At 35.6% G+C, this 21,319-nt stretch overlaps 1 protein-coding gene across 1 annotated transcript in view; it reads left to right on the forward strand.

Annotated features, from left to right (window-relative positions):
• The window catches only part of LOC129279312 (sucrase-isomaltase, intestinal-like), a 37,279-nt gene that overhangs the window by 2,510 nt on the left and 13,450 nt on the right, over positions 1-21,319 (forward strand). Inside the window, exons 2-13 of the mRNA XM_054915402.2 lie at positions 8,124-8,320; positions 9,188-9,356; positions 10,251-10,353; positions 13,100-13,212; positions 13,876-14,001; positions 14,633-14,764; positions 15,446-15,565; positions 16,254-16,367; positions 17,750-17,834; positions 19,062-19,179; positions 20,422-20,558; positions 21,103-21,137. Coding sequence (XP_054771377.2) covers positions 8,124-8,320; positions 9,188-9,356; positions 10,251-10,353; positions 13,100-13,212; positions 13,876-14,001; positions 14,633-14,764; positions 15,446-15,565; positions 16,254-16,367; positions 17,750-17,834; positions 19,062-19,179; positions 20,422-20,558; positions 21,103-21,137 — 1,449 coding nt within the window. The remainder of the gene's footprint in view (positions 1-8,123; positions 8,321-9,187; positions 9,357-10,250; positions 10,354-13,099; positions 13,213-13,875; positions 14,002-14,632; positions 14,765-15,445; positions 15,566-16,253; positions 16,368-17,749; positions 17,835-19,061; positions 19,180-20,421; positions 20,559-21,102; positions 21,138-21,319) is intronic.

The raw sequence follows: 21,319 nt of genomic DNA on the forward strand, positions 1-21,319 counted from the left end.
CTTCCTCTGTTTTCAAAAAAAAATGAGATGACATGAATTTTCATCCAGAAAATTACAAAATCTACAACTTTACAATTGAATAATGTTTTAGTTCATTGGAGAAGGATAATGTTTTTGAAGTTTGGCTGTTTCTGTAGTCTTCCCGAAATGAAATATTTCGGGAAACTCCTAAAATATCAAATAAAGTATTTGCAATGTAATACTTGTAATCATAACTGGAAAAAATCTGATGACGCGAAAGAACCTAAAGCACTGCGCTAACGCTTTTTCATATTTTGTTTCGTTCAATTTGTTTTAAGTTCAATTCAATTCAATTCATTTCATTTTATTTCACTAGATAAAAATACAATATATACAGTAAATAAGAAATTGCATAATGGCAGGAAAGAACACTAATACAAAGTAGCGAAAATGAAATACAGTAAAATAATGTACAAAACAGGCTTCGAGTGTGGACTGGCATTAAAGATCTGTTGGATCTTAGTACTTCCAGCCCGGTAAAAAAAAGAAAAAGAAGGAATACAAAATAGAACATACAAAGACAAAAACATACAAGGGAAAACCAAACATTAACAAAGTGTAAATGAAATGAAGTGTTTGCCTTTCTAGAAAAATGATAGAAAAAATGGTAAAGGACTAGCGTGTGTGGAGGTTCACAGCAAATCGACAGGTGAAATTAGTGAAAATATGTGTAGGAAGAGAAGTGCAAACCCAGAAATTATAATCATTTTACAGTTACTTAATTGTTATTAAATTGGAAGGTGGTTAACATATTTCTTTGTATTGACGTTGAAAACTTTTAAATGATAAACTGTTTTTAAGTATGGGGAGGGAATTGTGCATCAAAGGTTAATTATCAAACAATAACATTCCTACGATCATTTCCTGCGGAATATGTCGGATCTCGTCCGAATGTTGCATTTTTGTAAACCATTGTATACATGATACTGAATGGCACGAATATATACCAGTACCACACATATCTGATATATGTAAATCCACTTGTTATGTGTTCGTTGCATGTTTAGAAAGCGATAAAAATCGGTAATTGTTTGCCCGTTTTATAGACGATGACTCAAAGAGTTGTAATGACGTACCGTATAAAGATCGACTCTAAATGTTTACATTGCTCCACTACCCGATGTTTGTCGTTTAGTAGAACAAACCTATCAAATATACGACAGCTAAGAACATCACGTAAAGAATATAGTAGTACAAGATGAAGCAACAGAATGTCATTAAATGTAAAAATCTATTTCAAATCGGAAGTGTAATATCAAAGGATCAAAGTTTATATACTTCAGAAGATTAATTATTGGCTGAGCAATTGATATGTCACTGTAAGCGCCTTATGGGAAAAGCGCAGTATGAGTACTAAGAAATAATGATGATAATAATAATAATAATATGACTGAATATTAGCATTAAGTGCCATGAGATGTAAAAAGGGAAATATATATATATATATCGAGAATTTGCATCGGCCTCTTCCTTTCTAATAGTCTGGTCTGTTAGCGGAATTATGTGGACACGGTGGACAAAAGCATGATTTTTTTCTCCAGACCTTTGTTTATGTATGAGAATTAAAAATGGGGTATGCTCCAAAAAATCTGGCTGCAGGAACAGTGAAAAAATGGGTGAAAATGTCAAAATTTATGAGTTTAGATTGGTCTGATATATAGACTAGCGCTAGTGCAAAACTCAATAGCAGTGCATTATTTTGCATAGGTTTAGTTCTTAAATTCAGACCCTTTTTGAACAGATATTCTGTTTGTCCTCACATCTCAATGCACTAAATATCTGAATGCAGATGCTAAACAAGCCGAAGGGTGGTGGTGGAGGGGGTTGAATGTTGGTGTGTATGTACATATTTTGGTCTTGGGGTAAAGATGTGCAAGACACATTTTTTGCATGTGTTGGAAATTGTGTTGCCATGGTAACAGTGTATTATGGCAAAAATAAGGTACAAATCTTGCAGTTAGAACAACTTCCTCTGTTGTCATCCGATTCTCATGATATTTGGCACACACATTGGTCTTGAGGTGAAGATGTCTAAGACACATTTTGTGTGTCTTTCAAAAATCTTGTTGCCATGGTAACAACATATTATTTGGTGAAAATTGGGGAAAAAAATTACAATTCAAACTGCTTCATCAGTTTTAAATCAATTCTCATGAAATTTGACACACACATTGGTATTAGAGTAAAGATGTACAAGGCACTTTTTGTACATGTTTCAGAAATTGTGTTGCCATGGTAACAACATATTATATGGCAAAATTTAGGTAAAAACCTTGCAATTTGAACAACTTCATCAGTTTTGAACCATTTCTCATGAAATTTGGCTCATACATTTGCCTTGAGGTAAAGATGTGCAGGAACCATTTTTTGTGTGCATTTGTCAGAGAGTATATTGCCATGGTAACCACATATGATAGCCAGAAATGCAGGAAAACTCATTGTGGATCAAACGACTTCCCCTTTTTTTAGTCAGTGCTCATAAAAGTTGGAAGAAATATTCATCTTTGGGTAAAGATTCATATTAAATTCTAAACTGCATTAAAATATATGAGTCACCTTCAGTAATATTTCTAGGTTTTGGGGGAGGAGCGGGATTGGTCCTTAAAATCTGACATCAAAATAAAGGTTAAAGGCGGTGTCCATTAACACTCTTGAAATAAAACCCCTCAAGGGCATAGGCTGGGGGTACACTGGGTGAATGTGAAACCTTCCGCTGTGGCAAAGGAGTTCCAACACTGGCAAGCAAAACAAAATGTGTACCCCTTCTACTTTCAACGGCAAATTTTCCAAACCTTAGTTCCACCTCCCCAAGATGTGCACCCCTCCCCATACCACTTCTATCTCCCCATGCTCAACCAGTCTACGCCTTTGCCCCTCAGGGGTCTTTGTATTTTAAAGCGAGACATTACTCCCTTTTTTTTGGGGGGGGGGAGGAGGGGGGGGTCTTTAGAAAATGACCTCATAAAAGTTAAAGTTAAAGGATTATGACTAGGAACTTAACCCCCCCCCTGAAAAAATAGGGGGCTGAAAAATGCCCCCCCCCCCCCCCATTAAAAGGTAAGAAGAGTCATTTGCATTTCAGAGTTCAGACCATTCATTTGATGTTTAATGCATTCTGCTTTGGTAAAAAATTGTTTACAGTAGCCAATTAATCATTGTTTATTTATATTCTCCTACTCAGTCTTTTATTCATATTCCATTCCTACTCTTTCTTTTTAACTATATCACATCACTCTTGATTTTGAGCTTCACCATACCATCTAATGTTTCCTCTCTCCTTTTTTTACCCTCTATCTCTCCAAGTATATTTTCTTTGACATTTTATAAAGTGTACCTTTAATCATGCAACTAATTATAGAAATATATATATACAAAAATCTCTGCACTTGTTTTAGAAATTCACTTGCAAATCCATGACTCAATAACATACCATATCAAAAATATGTATATGTGCACAATAAATTTTTGCCTTCTATTTTCTTTCATTCAATTTTTTCAGTATATTTCTGTGACAGCCCCTGCTTTATACATCCTACATCTCCAATTGTCAAAAAATGAATATTATGTTTCAGTAGCAAAATTGTTGGATGCAAGATCTGACTGTCACAAAAAATGCAAATAATTTTCCATTGGAGTAAGGACGAACGTATTCACTGTTCATTGAGCAAATGATTACTTTTATTTCTCTACATATATTCTAGTCATATCCCTTTCAGATGGTGGTAACTGCAGGAATGGGAAAACTCAGTGATATAACTAAAATTTTCACAGAGGATTTTCGGAAAACAACTAAATCCATTTTTTTTTAAGCAACAGTTATTCCATTCTGAATGCTGCAACTATGAATTTGATGCACCTTTACCGAAATATAATATCATGACAGCCATTTCTTCAATTCTTTAAACTAGACATTAAATATAGCTAATAGTATTATTTAGGACAGAGTGTAGCCAAAATAGAGTTTAAAAGATTATGAAGAAAAGAATAAATGTCATGGTATTATATTTCAGTGTAGGTGTAAGCATTCAAAATGGAATAATTGTTGCTAGATAATAATGAATTAAAATAGCAAAAAGAAGCTGCTGAAAACTGCTTATCTAAAAAAAGAGAGCCAATGGAGTAAATTAGAAAGTCAAAAAGGGGCCTAAGCTTTCGATCCTAGCAGAATCTTCGTCGGAGGCAAAAACCATTTTGCCTCCGACGAAGATTCTGCTAGGATCGAAAGCTTAGGCCCCTTTTTGACTTTCTGAATTAAAATAGCAAAGAAATATGTACTTAGAGAGGGAGAAAAGAGGGGGGGGAGAGGAAACAAAACAAGAAGGTATGGTAAAGCTCTAAAGTGCAAGAAGTGCAAAAAGTGATGTAAGAAAATCAGAGTAAGAACTGAAATGAACAAATACTGAGTAGGACATAAATAAAACGTTGATTAATTGGGCACCGGAAATGATCTTTTATCAAAACCAGAATGTTTTAGGCTTTAAATTAATACGCTGAAGTGTAAAGGATTTTTCTCCCCCCTTTTTTTTTTTTTTTTGGGGGGGGGGGGTCAGTTCCTAGTTGTAATTATTTCCTTTTACTCTTTATGTGGCAATTTTCTAAAGCCCCCCCCCCCAAAAAAAAAAAATGGAAGGGGTGCTTTCTTTAAGAGTGTTTAAGTTCCTAATGGCCATGGCCTTTAACCTTCTATATTTTTATGTTGTCAGTTTTTAAGGACCTCCTCCGCCCCCCCAAAAAACAAACCTATAAATATTATTGAAGGTGATTAATACCATGAATACCCTGCGCTATCTTATGATGTTAAAGGGGAATCCAACCCAAATAAACATTTGTTTTTAGAGGAAAAGGAAAAATCAGACAATAGGTCAAAGTTTGAACAATATCGGACAAACCATAAGAAAGTTGTGAATATATAAAAGTTGTAAACATTGGTAATCACTATATACCCATGAAGACTTCAAATTGGCCGCATATGTGATGTCATAATGATGTAAGGGAAGGACCACTCTTCCATGTACAGAAATAATTAATGGACTAAAATGTCTTTTTCAAAAGTTTTACTTCAAATTGTATCTTTCTTTCATGAGGACATAAAACATTATACTAACAGGTTTATATTACGGCCCCAATGGAATTTAGGAGAAAACCAAAAATCAAAGTACAAGGCCAATGGGAAAGTTGTCCTTGCAGCCTCGCCCCTTGTCATAATTTACTTACCCATTGTCAATTTGAAATCTACATACTAGTAGCCTTAGGGATCTTAATTTTAAAGCAGCCATAACTTTATTTTGCTTATCCGATTGCTTTCAAACTTTCAACATTCTTATTTTTCTCCTTTTCCACACAACATTTTATGACCAAGGCTGGATTCCCCTTTAACACTGAATATGAATCTTTACCCAAAATTAATATTTGTGTAAACTTTTCTGAGCACAGGCTGAAAACAGAGAAGTAGATTGATCCACAATTGGTGAGTTTTCCCTGCATTTTTTTCTGGCTATGTGTGGTTATCAAGGCAATGCACTCTCTGACAAATGCAAAAAAAAAAAGGTTCTTGCACATCTTTATCTCAAGGCCAATGTGTGAGCCATATTTCATGCATGAGAATTGGTTTGAAACTGATGATTCAGAAGTAGTTCAAATTGCAAGGTTTTTACCTAAATTTTGTCATATAATATGTTGTTACCATGGCAACACAATTTCTGAAACACACACAAAAATTCCTTGTACATCTTTACTTTAATACCAATGTGTGTGCCAAATTTCATGTGAATTGATTGAAAACTGATGAAGCAGTTTGAAATGTAAGGTTTTTTCCCAATTTTCACCAAATGTTTTGTTGTTACCATGGCAACAAAATTTCCGAAAGACACACAAAAATGTGTCTTAGACATCTTCACCTCAAGACCAATGTGTGTGCAAAATTTCATGAGAATCTGATGAAAACAGAGGAAGTAGTTCTAACTGCAAGATTTGTACCTTATTTTTGCCATAATACACTGTTACCATGGCAACACAATTTCCAACACATGCAAAAAATGTGTCTTGCACATCTTTACCCCAAGACCAAAATATGTACATACACACCAACATTCAACCCCCTTCGGCTTGTTTAGCATCTGCATTCAGATATTTAGTGCATTGAGATGTGAGGACAAACAGAATATCTGTTCAAAAAGGGTCTGAATTCAAGAACTAAACCTATGCAAAATAATGCACTGCTATTGAGTTTTGCACTAGCGCTAGTCTATATATCAGACCAATCTAAACTCATAAATTCTGACATTTTCACCCATTTTTTTCACTGTTCCTGCAGCCAGATTTTTTGGAGCATACCCCATTTTTAATTCTCATACATAAACAAAGGTCTGGAGAAAAAATCATGCTTTTGTCCACCGTGTCCACAAGTAGGGTGTTTTTGACGCTAACAGACCGGACTATAAGTCACACACACACATACATCCTTATATATATATAGACAAGTGACCTACCATTGTAAAGCTTAGAATCTACTCTTTCATCTGAAACTACTTACATTATTTTTCATTCACGCATGAATGAGCAAAAACAATTTCAAAAGGGGATACCAAAAAGTCACTTGGCGGGCTGTATCTGGGTTTCGAAAAGAAAACCACATTTTTAAAAAGTTCAATATCTGCTCTTTAATTTGATACCTCAATTACAGAAAATGGTAAAGAAATAACAAAGTTCTGGTTATTTGAAATAAGGCTTGAATTTCAATAATTTCATAAAATGAAGAGGTTATACAGGCTAGCGTCCAGACTCACTCGACACACCGTTTTGTTGAAGATCAGCCATGCATTAAGTATTTTGTTAACCCTGCGAAAGCTTCTGTGGGATACCGGTGAAAGCACGTTTATTTAATGAAATAATGGAAATACAAGCATTGTTTCAAGGGAACAGAAATTTGTTACTTCTCGACCATTTTCTGTGATTAAGGTATCTAATTAAAAAGCAGATATTGGGCTTTTTAGGCATGTGATTTTCTTTTTGAAATTCAGATACCCCCGCCAAATGAGTTTTTGGTTTCCTTTATTCAAATTGTTTCTTCTCACTCATGCGAGAATGAGAAATAATCTAAGTAATTTCAGATGAAAGAAGAGATTCTAAGCTGTACAATGGTGCGTCACTTGTCTATTATATTTGTGATTAAGTTATGATAAATCATCGATAAATCTCGGTTTCGTTTTTTCTGGGACGCACTGTATATATATATATATATATATATATATATATATATATATATATATATATATATAATATATATATATATAATAGGATAAGTATCAATGCAAAATGTTAACAAATCAAATTATCATAAAATCTTTGTTAAATCAGATTTAAATATCAAAAGTAGATTAAGCAATTCTTGAAGGGAATATTCTTGCTGGTATCACAATCTTGACCTGCTTAAAATGTTTATGTAATACTACGCTGAATCTTGCTAGTCATTGTCAGGGGCGGATCCAGGATTTTCCAATGGGGAGGGCAAATTTATCGAAGGAAAATTTTGACAAGCCCAAAAAAAAAGGTTTTCAACCACAAATTAAGGATAGTTCTTACCCGAAAAAATTGGACAAGCAAAAAAAAGTCTTCAATTCCAAAAGGGGGGAACATTTTTACATCAAATTTTACAAATGTTAATTTTTCTTCTCATCCGCGCCTGGTCATTTTACCATGGAAGTAGGACCATGATTGTACTAACACTAACGTTTATAAATTTAACAGGGCTTCTACTAATTATTATTTTGTTACAAATCTTCTGATTATCAATATTATCACTATCATTCATACTATTATTATTATTATTATCATCATCATCATCATCATTATTATTATTATCATCATCATTGTTGTTGTTGTTACTTTTATGTTTATCATCATCATCATCATCATAAGCATTATTATCATTCCAATCATTATTGTTGTCAATAGTTTATTAATATGGCCCTTTATATACTTTTAAACACAATCAGAGAATTCGAAATCAATCCCTATTTATTTCTACATCATACGATTTTGATCAATATTCATTATATCAATGGTAGCATAATCATCACTTTTTTTCCACAATTCGATTATAGATATTCGAGTACCGCTACGTGGACAGGGATGAGATCAGGTTTGCAGAATTTGAAGACAGGAACTGGAAACCACGCTATGAAATTCCTCTTGAATACCCCAAGACCACTCTAAAGAACAGCTGGCCTGAGTATGAGATCCAATACGAAAGGAACCCGTTCACATTCAAGATCATACGGTCGAGGACAAATACACCGATGTAAGAGATGTAGAATATAACAGGACAGTGATTGACTGAGAGCTATGAACTTAATAATAAGATTAATTCTAAAAATGATAATAGTTAATAATAATAACCATGATAGCAATAATAGTAATAACAATAATGATAACTACAATAATAATAATAATAACAACAATAATAAAAATAGAATAATGATATTAATGATAATAATAATAAGAACAATCATAATTGAAATAATATTATGCAACATTTATATAGCGCTTAATACAACATTTCAAAGCGCACAAATTAAAGCGGCTTTAGCACGGTTACCCTGATCAGATGTTCGAGCTTTCAAGGAATTCGTTCCTGCCGAGTACCCATTTACTACACCAGGGTGAAGAGTGGCAAAAATGTAGAAACACCTTGCCAAAGGACGCGAGCGCCATGGTGGGATTAGAAACCCGGACCTGGTGGTTCAAAGAGGTTGAAATAACCTTCTGATCGTAATGTTCTTATTGCCCCTAACAAACTATTGTGATTCAAATGATCAATGGTTTTTATAAAGAGGTGATTAAGCAATTTAAACCATTGCCGAGAAAGCACCAAAAGAGAAAGAGAGAGATAGAGAGCAAAAAATGCAAGGCAAAGGCATTAATACTCTCAGTTGTTAACATGGTTATACTGAATGAAAATATGTTTGTTTATGATGTTTATTAGCGTTTGATTTTTTAGAAAACAATTACGGGAAGAAATCATAAGATTGGTAACTTCCATAAACTTTTTACATATATTCTATACTAAATTATATGCCACCTTCATTATAATCGTCTTATACATGTATATACCTCTTCTATAAACTCTCATTCCATCCGATATTTAATCTATTTGCTTTCTGATCAGGTTGGATACAAATATTGGAGGCATGGTCTTTGAGGATCAGTTCCTTCAGTTATCGGCGAGGATACCAAACAGTATGATGTATGGTTTGGGAGAACACAACAAAAGAAGATTTAGACATGAAGTCAACTGGCACACTTACGGCATCTTTTCTGCAGACAACGACCCTGATGTAAGTTTACTATTCAGACTGTAATTTAGAAGTGTTTTGATTTCATTGAGGGAGCATCATCGATATCATAAGAATATTGCAATAAGTGATAATAAAAAACATCATTTTTCTCGGAATGGTCCAAAGTGGACCTAACCCCTTTTGCAACCAAACTCTTCATAAAATACAGTAATTTATTTGTAAATGACATTCATAATCTACAATTGCATGCAGTAAATGATACAATGGATACCGATGACCAATATGTAGTTTATATTATACAGGTTGAAATTGAAACAGCAAGTTGTGATTGTGCAGTTTTTGTCCACTTGTTGATCAAAGTTTCATTCAGAGTCTGTGCCTGCAGACTAAACAGATCATGGGAGGTAGAGGTGGACTGGAGGGCTGTTTCACCCCCTCCCCCACACACACACTTTGTTTTTTATTATGCATATACCAGAACCTAGAAACTTACCAATATTACCAGTGATTTTTTTGCGCAGTCAGCAACCCCCCCCCCCCCCACCCTCTCCCTCCCCGACTTTCGGCCCAACCTAGTCCACTTTCAAAACTGTTCCCCTAATAATCGCAAATATTAATGAACATTCCCGGGAGAGACGGATATAACCCCTCCCCAAATTTGCAATCGTTACTGCAGCTTCATGTAAGGGGGTCATCCCATCCCAACCCCCCCCCCCTCCAACCACGCTCGTTACGAATAGTTCAAACCAGTTAAAATGCTATTTAATATCAACGTCTGTAATGTTTCTGTATTATATTTACTTGCGTAGTGATTCTGCGATCCCTCCATTGATGAAGTTGACGTAAATCGACTAAGATTGTTTGACTTTACTCTTTGAAATTTATTTTTTATTACAAAAGGTTTATTCTCCCCCTTCATTTTTCTTTGTCCAGGATAACCAGTACAAGAATCTCAATGGGCATCATCCCTTCTTCATGGCCGTAGACGACCTTGGAGATGCCTTCGGGGTGTACTTTGCAAACAGTAACGCACAGGGTAGGACATCGTTATCATTATGATTTCCGTCTAAAAACATCACCATCATCAGCAGCAGCATCATTATCTTCATGATTATCGTTATCAACGCAAGCACTTTTAGAATCATCATCGTCATCATCATCATTATCGTCATCCTCAGTAATCATCATCATCATCGTCAGTAATCATTATCATAATTTGTGTAATGGTCCTCATTATCATTTCTATCGTTATTATCATCATCATCATCAACATCGTCATCCTCAGTAATCATTAGCATAATTTATGCAATGGTCCACATTATCAATTCTATCATCATCATCATCATCATCATGAAATCATCATGGACAAAATTATATTCAAGCTTCATGGAATTTCTCTATACGATATCCAACTAAATTAAAGACATGGCTACTTTGCAAATCGTAATAAAATGTAATGCTTTTCTATATAGCCTATCCATTGATAGGCCTACTGAACCGCTTCTCGTTACTCGATGTAATAATCTTTTAACTGATCCATGAAAAAACTACCTTCATTACCCACTATATACTGTTAGAAAAGCAATTTCAATACAATCGACAAACATCCATGTTTTAACGGTATACCGTTAGACTGTCCCGCTAAACTAGTCGCTCTAACAGTAAACTGTTGGATTCCATGTGAATGGAGCGCATACTTGACTACATTGTCATCAATAACAAGGAAATCATTTATGAGTTGTTTAAGAGCAAACTGGTATCAAAGAGAAAATTATTTGCTTTGTCCAATTACGAAACAGTTAAAAAAATGTAACGGCCCTGCTGCGAGCAGTTCGCAATAGGTTTTTTTTTTCTTTGTAAGTAACACAAGCAATTAAAATTATTACCAAGCATTGGTTAACGCGGTAAACAGAAAACTTGCCACTACACTTTGCGACTCCGAAAGATCTTTGACTGCACCGCTAGATTAGAAAACGTTCGCGTCTTTTACTCCTGCTCGCCTTTGCCCGATCAAACTCTTTTACAGGTCAAGTCCACCCCAGGAAAATGCTGACTTGAATAAATAGAGAAAAATCAAACTAGCATAGTGCTGAAAATTTCATCAAAATCGGATGTAAAATAAGAAAGTTATGACATTTTAAAGTTTCGCTTATTTATCACAAAATAGTGATATGCACAACTTGGTGAGTCAGTCGATGATGTCCATCACTCACTATTTCTTTTGTTTTTTATTGTTTGAAGCATAAAATATTTCATTTTTTATAAATTTGACAATAAGGACCAACGTGACTGAACCATATAGTATTAAACAATGCTAATTCCACATGTTCAGGGAGGAATTAATCGCTGTATCACTTTACAATGAGGAGAAAATTAGAATATTTCATATTTCATATAATAAAATACAAAAGAAATAGTGAGTGGATGACGTCATAGTCTCCTCATTTGCATACCAGCCAGGATGTGCATCTAACTTAAGCGAAACTTTAAAATGTCATAACTTTCTTATTTTACATCCGATTTTGATGAAATTTTCAGTGTTATGCTTGTTGGATTTTTCTCTTTTTATTGAAATCAGCTTTTTGTTGGGGTGGACTTGTCCTTTAAATCTTTTCAAACTCTTTTTTTGTCCATATGTTTTTTTTCTCATGTTTTTTCTCTCTTTCTTATCATAATGAATTCGCGCGCCTTATTGATCCACGATGCGTACTTTCTTCAGTTTCTTGGTTCAACCTTCCTTAACCATGTCTAACAATATTCATTTAACCTTTCAATCCGATTACTTGTTTTGTCCTTGTGCATATATACACCGAGAAACCCAAGTCTGCTCATGCATTATTGTCTGATCCGTTTAAGTGGGTCGTTAATTAAACATAGGAACCTTCAATACCATTCAATGTTAATACAGTCTTTAAATACAATTTACCCATACCTTCCAGAGCTTTTCGAAAATCATGGAACTTTCATGTAATACTAGACTCATCATCGTATTCGATATTTTGAATTTATTTTGTACAGTTGCGATCTTTTGTTAGTATTTCGAGCATGTAGGTATGGAATAGATTGATCAACATGAACAAAGCAGCGTAAAGAAATCATCGATCACACACCACATTGCTGACCAACTATTCAACCTCACGAACTCTATGTTTACTTAAATTCTTAACAGTTTGACTCTACATAGTCGGGGACCAAGCTCCTTTTTTTCAGGATCGATTTATTTATTTCTTTACAAAAGGGTGGTTTCCACAATACCCCCACTTCATCAAGGATGCCGACATCAACTACAAAAGGTTTACTTTTGATTACATATAATCAGTGCTCAATGCAATTGATCGCTAAAGTCAATTTTTGCACCAGTCTGTAAGCCGCTTATTCAATGCACGGCCACTGGCCACCACTGCTCAAGACCAGTCGAGACTTGGTCAACTTTTCCTTAGGGGGTTTTGGCACCGGGACGCAAAACGCATTCAGAAACACAGTAACTGTTTTGCAAATTGGTGGACAGGAACCTAGTTTTGTCCTAAGTTTTGGAGCCGACAAAAAATTGCAAATATGTCGTTTGCCCACGGTCCGGAATGAAACCCATTTATTTTATAATCATATAAAAAAAATTGTCGATAAAATTTTTTTTTAAATATATAATTTAAATAAACAAAAAAAAGGTTGTTTTGTACATTTTGTTTTTTCTCAGTTATGCAAAAAAAAAATTGTATTATTTATAATTGAAAATGAATGCATAAGAATTTGAATCATTTCAGATTTAATTTGAATCATTTCAGATATCATGCTAACGCCTGCTTCCGCAGTAACATGGCGAGCTATTGGAGGAGTCTTAGATTTCTGGATATTTACTGGACCGACGCCGGAGATGGTTATCGCCCAGTATACTGAGGTATATCTATGATAATCGTCTTATTGTATTACAGATATGGTGCTGGGGCACTTGCCGCCCCCAAGAGAAAAAAAAGGTGCCAAGACAAAGAACATCCATTCTATCTCTCCCCCTCTCTCACGCACACTCTCACTACCTCCCTCCCCCCCTCTTTCTTTCTTTCTCCCCCCCCCTCTCTCTCTCTCTCTCTTTCTCTCTCTCTCTCTCCCTCTCTCTCTCATATATAAATATATATATATATATACACACACACACACACGCAGTCTTGTGATTTGACAATCAGGGACTATCATATCATTATAATCGTCAAAGTGAGAACGTGTGTTAATCCACCAACCGTGTTAATTTTTCGGACATACGTGAGGATAGTTCACTATTACAAACCGTGGGTTTACTGTATAAAACAGTTTGAAATGAGATAAGAGATTGATTGGTTTCGTAATGGAGACCGGAGACGTCCCCGTTTGATGGGTAAAATTACAAACTCTGTACACATTCACTACTGCACCTCTCATAATAATTCTCTTGCTCTGTCACGTTTGTTAGCCACTTCAATTTGCCGAACAAAGAAAAATTCAGTATAGAATAGATGAAGTGAGTGACATCGTATTTTTCTGTTACTTTGTTTTTAATCATAATTCCACTAATTGTTGCTCATATCAGATTATAGGGCGCCCTCACATGCCTCCTTATTGGGCATTAGGATACCAGATCGGTCGTGCTGACTGGAACAGCGTGGATGAAATCAGACAAGTCGTTGATAACAATGTCGCCGCTGGTGTACCATTCGTAAGTCATTATGAATAGTAATTTCTACATAATTATTAGCTCGTAGTCAATCAACTTTCAATAGCCTATAATGATAACAGTCTTTAACTCGTCTGTCTCTGTAGATTCTTTATGTTGTCATAAGGGACCAATCCAGAGTGAGATTTAAAAAAAAAGATCAATCCAACACTGTAAAAACTGCGGTGTTAAAACTGACACCAGTTGGTGTTAATAGAGGACCGCACCCCGAGGTGTTAAAATTACACCCAAGAGATTGAACATAACACCAAAGAGTGTAAATGTAATAACCAAAGGTGTTGTAATAACACCTATAGGTGTAAAACTAACACCACCAATTTAACAACGGTGTAAAATAACTTGTGTGGTCCTCTATATACACCGGTTAACACCACAGTTTTTGCTGTGAATATGTAAAATTCAATCTTATTCTCAATCTAATTTCCGATTGCCCCCCAGCACATACATCGATTTCCAATCTAAGTAATTCAGAATGGAAATAACCAATCGTGATATTTGTAATATGCAAATATCCCTGGTCCCTACTTTCAAAATCGCTCTGATGCCAGTGAATTGAAGGATGATTAGTGTAATTGTCTCATCAACATGTTATTATTCCTTTTTTGCTTTGTAGGATACCATCTATAGTGATGTTAATTACATGAAGGACTTCATGACCTTCACTTTTGATGACGTCACATTTGAAGGGTTACCAGAGTTCGTTCAGGAATTGAACGCAGGCGGAATGAAATACATCATATCACTGGTAAGAATTGGAAATATGGGACGCGTTTCGTTATAGAGTCAGAATGGGGGTGCGGGTTTGCACAGCGACGTAAGGAGGTTCAAGAACAGAAATATCCATTGCCAAATGCCCTTCATGACCAAGAACAACCAAGAAGTCTTTGTCAACTATTGATGAATCAAAAGAGCAGATTGGTCCTTGACCCTGGTCAAACGACATATTAGCATATTTTCTTTGTCAGCTCCGAAACTTAAGACGAACTGCTGTTCCGGTTGACCATTTTTCGACAAAGACCTGCTAGCCGTTTTTTTTTTTTTGTCATTAGACGGACATTGTCAATATGTTTACCGTGTTCTCAAAATCCCCCATACGTGGCGGAACGAAAACTCACTATTTCTAACTCGATTACATCTTTATGAAAAGCCAAAGTAGACAAATAACCATAATGAATAGAATAATGTGTAGTGTGGTGTAATGATGAATATTATCACCATGATCACCATCCTCCTCATCAACCTCATCGTCTTCATCGCAATCATCACAATCATTATCATCATTATCGTTACAATCATCATCATCCTCCTCCTCCTCCTCATCATCACCATAGTCATCATCATCACCAACAGCATCATCATCATCACCATCATTACCAGCACCATCGTCTTCTTCCACAACAACTGCAACAGTATTTATGTTTTATAGAATCCGGGGGTTTCTAGTCAAGTTCCTGAGCCAAGAAACTTCTATCATTTCTACTACTATGGAAACAAGTACGGATATTACATCAACGAGACGGACAAGAAGACGCAGGCTAGAGGCTTCGTAAGTTAAAGTTATAAAAATTTAAATGTATCAGCATATTACGTTCTTCAAGTGAAGGTTAAAAGTAGTAAGCTTTCACAAGTTATAATATGATCGATTCGATAAAAATCTTATGACACAAAGATGTTTTAATGTCAAAGCAGTATTCAAATATGTATCTGACACGGGAGGCAAATTGTCACAAAGCCCCACCCCCCCTCTGCTAACCCTCTGCTTAACTGCTAACTTTGTGTTGATATATTACTTGATCCCTGGTCAAGTCGTCGAAGAGAAATTTTAAAAAATGTAACATTTCCCCTTACTGGCGGATCCAGATTCTTTGGAAGAAAAAGTGTGCCCTAATTGGGGGCCCCTAAGATATCCTAGATTTGCCACTGACTACTCTAGTTTTGAAGTGCTAATTTAGGCCTTAACTCTTCCGACCAATCAGAAACGCGAATCTCGGGATGCAAGTAATTACGACTATTTTTAGTTGCGTTTAAACACCGCTCTTCATAGTTGTTGTTGTTGCTGTTGTTGTTTTTGCAACAGGCCCAAAAACGCCCCAATTCCTCTTAAAACTCACTGTGTTCTTTGAATCTTGTGCAACCATACATTTCTAATTTATCTTTAAGAGATCTAATCACGATGAAGAAATAGTACTCATTTAATCACAATAAGTTTAATCATTTCCTTTCTACTATTTCAGCAATGGCCTGGAGAAGTTGCCTTTGCAGATTTCTCGAACCCTGACGCCAAGGATTGGTGGGCTGTATTTGCCTACGATTTCGCTCAAACTCTTCCCTTTGATGGAGTTGATATGGTAAGAAACTTTACGAGATTTAAAGCCATATGCGAAAGGACTGTTAAAAGATTAGTGATTCTGATTCATCTCAACTTAAATCCTTAATGTTTTTACAGCAACATATCAGTTCACATACGCTCGACTCAGATCAAGGTCTACATGCAAGAAACAAAATTAAGAGTCAGTGATTTTATTGGCTATCGGTTATAAGCTACCGATATCCTTGCATCTGATTGGCTCAGAGAGTTGAAATTACACTGAAATGACAGGGGCTTCGTGAAACACTCCCTAAACTCCTGTGCCCTTTTGTGGGTGCATGTAGTATGAGCATGATGGGCGACGTGCTTTATAAGGACGCTTTAAAAGGACATTACGTCCATGTTATAGATGATGATGTGGAAAGCTTTCTCTAGTTAAGACTGTTCTGAACTTATAACAGAGTACCTCGTGTTTCTAGACAACAGTTTCATCATTTGAATCGACGATTGTACTGACTATTACAGTGTACTATTGTCAAATTCAACGGGGTTGTGCTGGAAGGTAAACATAGTATACCCAGTTGTTGTGTGTCCGGTTGATCAATTTTAGAAAATCATTTGAAAAAAATTACAAGTGAAGTCTCATCAATTTTTTAGTACAAAATGTTAAGAAATGTTATAGAGAACAAAATAGAAGATGATTACAACTATTGAATTCATATTTTTAGTGTGATTCAAAGACAAAAAAAAGGCTTAAAAAACGAAGTGTCCGGACACCCGACCCCCATCCTATGGTATTATAGTCGGATCAAGGGGCCCGCCCCCCCCCCCCCCCTATTGCCGGAGCAAAAAAAAGAGGGGAAAGAGAAAAAAAAACGAAAAGAGAGGAGAAAAAACTAAGAGGAAAAATAAGAGGAGGAAGACGAATGAAAAAATAAGATGAGGGGAAGACTTGGATCCGCCCCTGTGGTATGGTATTATTGTATGACACAATAAGTCTGGTACAATAGTGCCGTCATTTTGAATAACACCATGAGAATTGGCAATTGTCGAGACATTTGCGTTTTGTTCAGTAATCACGAATGAAAATAGCATTATGTTTTTTTTACAGAAGGACTCAATACAAGAACTTTCAAAAATCGTGTAAGAGAATATCACGGCTAGATTTCAAATACCCCGCGGAATAATGATGGTACGGGGTAATGACGGCGCATGGAAAGTTTTATTGATCTTGTTCCAAAGATTTCTGCTTACAGAACGATGACAACAAAACCAAAAAAAAACATCTTCAGTCATCACGAAGGAGAATAAAATCTCTCTCTTCATCTCTCTCTCCCTCTCTCCCTCACTCTCTCCCCTTCTTACATTTTCTTCCTCCCACTCGCCTGCTCTCTCCCATATTTTATCTCATTCTTTATTCAGACCATGACCGAGCCTGGTAATATGGTTAACGGATCAAAGATTGGATGTGGGAATAGGAAATGGAACTTCCCTCCCTGGGTTCCAAGTAAGTATATGCAATGGTGATTCCAGGATTCACAGCGAGGCCATTTTTTTACAGTTCCATGGACAGGTCCTTGCCCTTTTAGGGTGGACTTTCCTCTATAGAAAGTGATCTGACAAGAAACAAAATAATAATTAAAAAAACACTCCAATTATCCCCCAACATACAAACACACCTTGAAGCCAGGAGGGCCTTTTTTATACTCACTACATTGCCCTCTTCCTAATTTTTTACACCTATTCTTCAAGATCCCCCCGCGCTATTCGTAGACCTTTATCCGCCATTGGGTGTGTACCCGATCACATGATCTTATAACTTTTGTTTTTATCTTTTAATCAATTCAAAATCTAACTGCATTGTCGTCGTGTGGATTATACTAAAATCACATCAACGAAACCGACTCTATGGACTGTCCAAAGCTATAAAGATATTTAATTATTTGGAGTGATTCTACAATTGTATCAGATGTCTGGTATCATGATATACCACATTATTATTTTGTTGATACGCCGCATTATTTTGTATTGAAAACTAGTACATTTTCTTTTCTAAGCTTCAAGAAACTATGAAGAATTCTTACTTCGTGTGAATAACTGAAAAGATATCCACAAACGCAACGCAATGAGTAGGCATATCGGGGTTTTTTCAAAGCCAATACTACCAGCATTAAAGAGAAAATTAATTATTACGTTTGTATAGATAATAAGTCCAATTGAATGAAAATATGTCCGTGACACACTTAGGGTTAAGAATGGAGGTATTTGAATATTTGAAGGAATCAATAGGGAGATGAATAAGTAAAATCATCATAATGGTATATAGTGTCAATGATGGCGCTATTGAAAATATTAGCATGCGTATAAGAGAGTGAAAACTGTTTTGAGCAAGAGCAAAACAATATTCTTGCCGAATATCTGCGTGTCAAATCTAAGGCTGCGACATCAAAAGTAACGGCAAAATACCAACATCAAAATTAAATCAATTAGGCCTATTTCCATTTACCACACTTACTTTGTCTGATTTTTTTCGCCAATGTATCACTGCGATCTTTGTAGATTTAACCACTATGTTCATGAAAACGCTTTCTGTTATTGGTGTTGGTGAGGTTTTTTTTTTACCTGATTGCTAAGAAAGCTTAGGGTCCTCTCCGAGGGACCTGGTAATGAGGACAAATGCCTTACCAAAGAGCACCACTAGCGCACCAAGTGTTCTTTTCTTTTCGTTTTACAGACCTTCACAGTCGCATGCTGTACTACAAAACACTATGTATGGACTACCAACAACATCTAGGTCTCCACTATAACATACACAGCCTAAACGGACACTTCGCTGCCGAGGCTGGCCAGTAGTAAGACTTATTCTATCATCCTTATCTCAGGCGGTGTTGCAAGAAACTTTACTTTAATCGATTTCAAACCTGCAATTTATAGATTAACTTTAACTACAGTAAATTAATTTACACCTTGTGTAACTAGAAAGAAGACTACCACTCAGGATTTGCAGTTAATTTTGTACGACTAACGAGTGCTCTTGCGGTAAAGTGCCAATACGTCCACTTCCAACTCGTCCACTCACCACATGGTCTACCTTCTTTCAGTCTAATGCCATTACGTCCATCAAGATTTCGTCTAAACAACCATTTGGTCCAATTATCACTTCGTCTACTCACCATTTCGTCTATTACCATTTCGTCTAATAACCAGTTGGTCTAATACCCATTTTCTTTTCTTTTATTTTGCACAATTAACACTTAAGTTTAATTACACCTAATGATATCTGGACTAAATGGCTATTGGATCAACTGGTTATTAGGCGGAATGGCATTAGACTTAATGAAAGTAGACCATGTGGTGAGTGGACGAACTGATGGTAGACCAACTGATATTGGACGAGCTGGCAATTGGACGAATTGGCATTAGACGAATTGGAAATAAACCGCCTTACGATCTAAAATCTGTCTTGCAATTTATTCCAAGTTTTTTTTAAGCACCCTCTCAATTTTGTACACTTAACAAATAGGCAGTGCTATTATAGGCTATATATATTTCATTGCTTTTGCTTTTGGATAATGTTTGAAGTGCAACCGGCAAATGAGTTGATCGTAATCAGAATCTTTACAATCATATACCTGACCCATCATATTTCAATAATTATTCACTGACGTCATGGAACCGTCATCTTAGAGGTAAAAGCCATTACCTTGCTCCTTTTATGTGTATTCCTATGTCCTCTGAGGGAGGGCGCTATGAGATGTTGACGTAATATGCATTAGGAATATAAAAAAAGGAACCTAGTTATCACATGCGAAATCTTCTGCAATAGAAAAAAAAGACGATCCTGTTAAGGTTTCATAAATATGGGAACATTTTTCAAATATGATTTTGTACGACTATTTTCATGAATAGACAGCTCGACGGGGCACAACGCCCAATCAATCTGACCTTTCCCATGTATCATGTATCAAAACGTATTACAGAAAAAAACACAACATGATCAGCAGATAAAACTAGAATACTATTCAACAATTGCCGAGGTCCTAATTTCATTCCATCATGAATCTAATACTTTTATAATATTTTCATTGTTACAGTATCATGGAGCAGATCAAACCAGACAAGCGTAGTTTGGTGCTATCACGGGCAACATTCCCTGGTACTGGGCGATATGCCGGGCACGCCTTAGGAAAGAATAAACAAGGATGGGATGAAATGTACCAATCACTTGTATGTAAGTTGTCCTCTCGTTGTTTATATTTTCTACGTTTTCCTTCAATCTTCTTCTTTGTTTTCTTCTTGCCCTTTTTCTTATTCTTTTCCTTCTTCTTCTTCTTATTTTTCATTTTTCTTTTCTTCTTCTTAGTATTATTATTATTGTTTATTATTATTGTTATTGTTGTTGTTCTCTTCCTCCTCCTTCCTCCTCCTCCTTCTTCTTCCTCTTTTTCTTACTCTCCTCCTCCTTCTTCTTCCCCTTCTTCATCTTTTTCGTCATTAACTATTTTCGACCACACCCAACCATATTTTCATTCCCGTAAACACGCAATGTACAGTATTATCATGATCATAATGTGACTATAGTTCATAGTTATTATCTATCTATTGTGCATGTATAGTTCATGTTTGAAGGGCTCATCTTGACTTATTATATTTTGCAATGGGCTATAAAACATTCATGTTTTATTTGTTTGTAGCACTTGTATTGAATTATTTTTTTAATTACAATTAGGTGGTGATAATTATATTAATCATTTTTCTAATTGTTTTTGTTTCAGCTGTGATGGATTTCAGCTTATTCGGCATCCCATACGTAAGTTTGTTTCAGCATGCAATGCTATTTAAATGACAAGCCACCACAAAAAAAATTTCATTTCAATGAAAAGAGAAAAAATCCAAGAAGCACAACACTGAAAATCTCATCAAATCGGATGTAAAAGTTATATTTTGAAGTTTTCCTTAATTTTACAAAACAGTTATGCACATCCTAATCGG

This window comes from Lytechinus pictus, chromosome 16, assembly GCF_037042905.1.
Source record: "Lytechinus pictus isolate F3 Inbred chromosome 16, Lp3.0, whole genome shotgun sequence".
In the NCBI taxonomy this organism is placed as follows: domain Eukaryota; kingdom Metazoa; phylum Echinodermata; class Echinoidea; order Temnopleuroida; family Toxopneustidae; genus Lytechinus; species Lytechinus pictus.